The sequence below is a fragment of the Myotis myotis genome, unplaced genomic scaffold (genome assembly GCF_014108235.1).
Source record: "Myotis myotis isolate mMyoMyo1 unplaced genomic scaffold, mMyoMyo1.p scaffold_m19_p_9, whole genome shotgun sequence".
NCBI classification, from domain to species: domain Eukaryota; kingdom Metazoa; phylum Chordata; class Mammalia; order Chiroptera; family Vespertilionidae; genus Myotis; species Myotis myotis.
In genome coordinates this window covers 60,317,295-60,322,674 of record NW_023416401.1, presented here as the reverse complement: position 1 = coordinate 60,322,674, position 5,380 = coordinate 60,317,295, and the positions used below count along the sequence as shown (strand labels likewise).

General features: G+C 49.4%; 1 protein-coding gene across 1 annotated transcript; it reads left to right on the top strand.

The window, feature by feature from the left end:
- Positions 1–274: 274 nt before the first annotated feature.
- On the top strand, positions 275–4,848 carry BPIFA1 (BPI fold containing family A member 1). The gene is made up of 7 exons (XM_036321176.1): positions 275–434; positions 616–775; positions 2,223–2,330; positions 2,644–2,793; positions 3,663–3,747; positions 4,348–4,411; positions 4,808–4,848. The coding sequence occupies exons 1-7, from the start codon at positions 275–277 to the stop codon at positions 4,846–4,848; spliced, it is 768 nt and encodes a 255-aa protein (XP_036177069.1).
- Positions 4,849–5,380: the final 532 nt, after the last annotated feature.

The window sequence follows — 5,380 nt, the reverse complement described above, 5'->3', positions numbered from 1 at the left end:
GGGGAAGTCACCTAAACTCACTAGACTCCCTTTTTCTCACCTGAGCAATGCAGATGATTAGTGCCACATCTTAGGTTGTGGTTAAGATGAAAAAGTTACTGAGTGTGGAGAGCTCAGCCTGATGCCTGGCACAGAGGAAATGCCGAGTAGTGCCAGCTATTGCTATTCTCTCCCCGGTGTTCTGAGGGCCAGTGGTGGGCGGTGGATAAATTTCTCTCTGGTATCCATGCCATAGTGGGCCTGTCATTCTGTCCACAGATAGCAAGGAGAGAAGATGTTTCAAATTGGGGGCCTCATTGTCTTCTGTGGGCTGCTGACCCAGACCACAGCCCTGTTGGAAGCCCTGCCCTTGCCCTTGGGTCAGGCCCAACCCTTGCCTCTGACTCCAGCCCTGGCCTCAAGTCCCACAGATCTTGCTGGAAGCCTGACAAGTGGTAAGTGCGAGTCTATGACAACCTCCTTCAGGTGGTGTGTGTGTGTGTGTGTGTGTGTGTGTGTGTGTGTGTGTGTGTGTGTGTGTGTCCAACCATGGAGGGAAGGAATGAATGGGGAAGAGAGGCTGAGGATCTGAAATAGTCAGATCTGACCCCTAAGAACCCCTATACCCATTTCCAGCTCTCAGCAATGGCCTGCTCTCTGGGGGTCTGTTGGATAGTCTCACAAACCTTCCACTCTTGGACATTCTGAAGTCTGAAGGAGGAAATTCTGGTGGCCTGATTGGTGGCCTACTTGGGAGAGTGACTTCAGTGATCCCTCTCCTGGACAACATCCTTGAGTGAGTAGCCCTAAAGTAGGGCCTTGGTGCCCACCAGAGAACCTCTGTTGGTGATCTGTTTACCCCAGGCAGTGGCCCTGAAGGAGGGAAATGGGTGGACTGAATATGAGGCCAGGACTCGGTCTGAGACCCTTCTCATAGTCTGGCAGGGAACACCAGTCCTCTTGAACCAGCAATTACACTCAGTCCTAAAGCACATCCTGAGTCCCCAGCATCATCTGTAATCCTCACGACAACCCTCTGAGATTGATTTAATAATCCCCACTTTGCAGAGAGAAAAATTGAAACTAGAGGGATGCAGAGTGAGAGATCTGACTCTAATTTACTTAATTCCAAAGTCAAGGTGTTTCCCACTACGTGGTGGTAATTTTGTTCTCACCTTTGGAATTCCTTAGAACACAGGTGGCCTTTGATGTAAGCAAGAAAGTGTTACCACTCTCCTCAATGACATCATTAATGTGATATCAATGGAATGACTTAATATGGGTTTCCCATGAGACATTTGAGAGCTCGCTAAGCAAGAAGGAATAGTGGAAAGCTTAATGCAATGAGCTGGCAGATCCTGGGTCCTTGATAGGGCTGGATTAAAGCAATTTCCAAGATTCTTACCCACCCAGGTGCTTGACCCTGACTTAAAGACAGACAGATAGCCTTGTGTTTGATTTCCAAATGCACCATGTACTTGCTGAGTGACCTGGGACCAGGCACTCAGTCCCCCTGGGTTTCTCGGTCCCACTTAGTTTCTCTATAAAATAAATATTATGGTTTCCACAGAGGAAAACTGTTGGGAAGACTGGAAAAGATGCAACCACCTGGCACAGTGGCTGGCTCAGAGAAGAAGCTTCCTTCCATCCTCTCTCTATTCTCCCTGACTTCCTACTGCTCAGTCTCCATGATAAACACTGTTAATTAACCTGCCACTGAAAGTCATGGCAGCATGAGTGATTCCCACTATAAATGTTTGTTAAAAACTTACTCCTCTTGCCCATACAGCATCCACTCGTCCACTTACCCATGCATTTGTCCATCCTTCCTTCCATCTAACCACTTACTCTTCCATGCATCCATTCATACATTTATCTACTCACATGCTCATCATTCCATAAAGTCAACCAATATGGAGCAGCCCCTTTCTTTGTAAGGCTCTGGACTGGCATACAGAATGCACATGCAATCCAGATAGAATGCAGATATAATTCAGTCTCTATCCTAGAATATCTCACAGACTCAAGTTGAGGAGAGGGCCCTGGGTATGTCAGGGTCTGGCCCAGTGCAGAGATTGGGGAGGACTGATGTAACGCAGAACCCATGTGGTTTTGCCACAAGACTCCTCCCCTGTCTCCCCTATTCCACCTCATGGTTAGCTCCACCTCTGAGATGGATATGATTGGGTTAAAGGTGGTTTCTAGGTTTGGGGCTAATGTTTCTCCCTTCACCTCCTATGCAGTGTGAAAGTCACTAATCCCCAGCTGCTGGAACTTGGCCTTGTGCAGAGCCCTGATGGCCATCGTCTCTACCTCACCATCCCTCTGGGTGTGGTCCTCAATGTGAAAACGTGAGTAGGCTCCAAGTAGGGATGGGAAGGTAGCTCACCAAAGGAGACCCTGATGACCATGGGTAGCCAAAAAGGGCGAGGGGTGGCGGGGGAAGGGCACTGGAGTTTGACATATGCCTCCAAGTTCAGTTTGTTTGCTGTTAGGTCAGTGACCCAGAGTCACTTGGGAAACTTACTTGACCTCTTTGAGCCTCGGTTTCCCTACTGGGAAATGAGATGAGTACAGCTGAGGATGAGGTGAGGCTGGCGTTCCTGGCAAGGAGAAAAGCCTCTGCCTCCTTGGAATGTGGTGGGTCCACTATCTCCTCTGCAGGCCCCTCGTCGGAAGTCTGTTGAAGCTGGCTGTGAAGCTAAACATCACTGCAGAAATATTAGCTGTGAGAAATGAACAGGGGAGGATCCACTTGGTTCTTGGTGACTGCACTCACTCCCCTGGCAGCCTGGAACTCTCCCTGCTTGATGGGTAAGGCCAGGGGGGTGGCTTCACCTGCCCAGAGACAATAGGATGGGATGATAGATAGATGGTTGAAAAGACAGAATAATGGAAGAATGGATGAGTGGGAGGATGGAAGGGTGGGAGAATGAAATGATAAGAAGATTGAGAGGAGGGAAGGAAGATGGATGGATGGATGGATGGATGGATGGATGGATGGATGTAAATGGATGGATAAATAGTGACTTATCCCTTCTTAAGCTGGGCTGACCAATTTTATGCTGGATCAGGCAATAAGAAATCCAAGTTCAAGCCCCATCTACTAGAGGGAATCAGGAGAGGTGGAGGGTTTCCTGGGTGAACTTGGACAGTACTTTCCCAAACTGTATATCTAGCTGCATTGCCGTTGTGGATTGATAACCCACTAAGATCATAAGTGTGAGTCCTGGTAAGGGGTAAAATAGCTACAGAACCTACCTGGGTTACTTACTTCAGTTACTTGTCACAAGACTGAGTCATGCACAATATGACAGGAGTTGTCCCCATTGTGGCTAACATGTACTGAACACATATATCATGCTTCATATGCATCATCTCATTGAATCCTCATGAAAACTACACACTAAGCACTGATCATCCATTTATGGACCCTACAAAGTCTCATTGAATATCTTCTGTGTAATGGAACTATGTGTTTATTCTACGTGTGCCACTGTGTGCACTACGGGGTGCCACTCCCTTTGGGCAGCCCTTTGGTGTTTGCCTGTATGTGGGTGTGGATGGACGAGGCCCAGTTTCAGGAGCTTAATGCTGAGACTGTGATGGGCCCAGTGGCCCCTCAGAAAGCTTCTCCATACCAACCTCAGGCCCCTGAACTGCCCATGGCTTTTTTCTTTCAGGGTTGGCTCCCTCCCCATTCAAAACCTTGTTGACAGCCTCACTGGGGTCTTGACTAAGGTTCTTCCTGAGCTGGTGCAGCACCAGGTAAGTGAGTAAAGTGTGGGCTCCTGGCCCTGGGCTCCTAGATCTTCTCAAGCTGAAAGAGGCCCCTGGGGGGAGCTTTTCTGAGCCCTTCAGTTTAATAAGTAAATTCATTCATGTCTGTGTGTCCATCGATCCATGTTTCTTCTTTCCATCCTTCAAATGCATTCATTGGTTCTTGCTCTGGGCGAGGCCCTGAGCATGTCCACACTACAGCTGAAACGGATTGGCCTGCCCAGAGAAGCTCCCAGTCCACCCCCACTATGGCTGCAGACAGCACTCTTCCAGCCTGGGCTTGGACACCTCCTCCAGCCAGATGTACAGCCCTCTCAGACCAGTACACCTTGTCAGAAACAGAGGTCGTGTCAGGAAGAACCCTGGCTCACTGTGTGGTTGCACACTTCACGCACAGGCCTGCGGTTTCTCCTTCTGCCCAGTGGGAGTGCAAGCGTATATCTGTGGGAATGCTTAGAAACAAACACTCTCAGACACGGAGAAATAATAGAAAATCTACCCCGGAGAATCCATCCTAAAATGTTGCTGCTCCCAGAGTTCCCCTCCAGGTACCACTTTGTCTAATTCCCCTCTCTCACCCTGGATCAGGTGTGCCCTCTGGTCAATTCAGTTCTTGCCAACTTGGACATGACCCTGGTGCATGACACTGTCGGTAAGTACCTGCTTCCAAGCCCTCTCCCCTGCTGCAGGAGCAGTGCCTGCCCCCAAGGAGCTCTGTCCCCACACACCATGGGACAGATAGATCCCTCCAACCTCAGCTCTCTCCAGAAATGGTTTCTTTTGCCTTGAAATATACAGAGAATGTTGAGGTATAGGCCTTGTCTCCGACCCCCCCTCCCCCCCCGCCCCCCATCAACCCTGACACTGAGAACAACTGGGCTGGTTGGTGGAAGGAGGAGTTGCCCCTGCCAAGCCCAGCCTGAGCTTGCTCAGACCTCCAGAGTTCCTGTTTCCTGACCCTAGGCCCAGGAGGAATGCTGAATATCCCAGACACCTCCACACTGAGACCACCACTCAGGTCTGCAGCGGTTGTTTTCTTATTTTCCAGATAAACTGATCCATGGGCTGACATTTGTCATCAAGGTCTAAGCCTTCCAGAAAGGGACCTGGCCTCTGCTGAGCTGTGAGTGCTGCTCCCAACTCCCCGGGATTTGGGGGCTACTGCTCTTCCCCTGGGAACAGCAGGGGGCTGTGACAGTAACATCCAAAGAGAGAGACAAACAACCCACATTGACTGCCAGGATGTTACCCTGCATCTAGAATTGTCCAGGAATCTGAAGAAGGGGCTGCAAGTAAATTAATAAAGAGACTAGACATGAAATATAAATATGGAAGGCATTTGGGGGGAGCCAGGGAAGCTTAGCTTTAGTAGCTGAGTTCTCCGAATCTCCGGGCCCAAGGCTCTTTATTCCCACATTTTGCCCTTTAGGAAAGCAAACACACATATCAAAGGTAAAGTTTGGTAAGCAGTAAAGTATCAGGTTGGGGGAACTGCCTTCAGCTGTTCAGCTGTTTGCCCAGTAGCAAGTAATAACATGTAGATTTTCAGGTTTGGGGAAATGCCCTCAGCTGTCTGGCAGCAGGCAATAATATGTATCTTCAGCCCTGCTGAAGCCTCAAG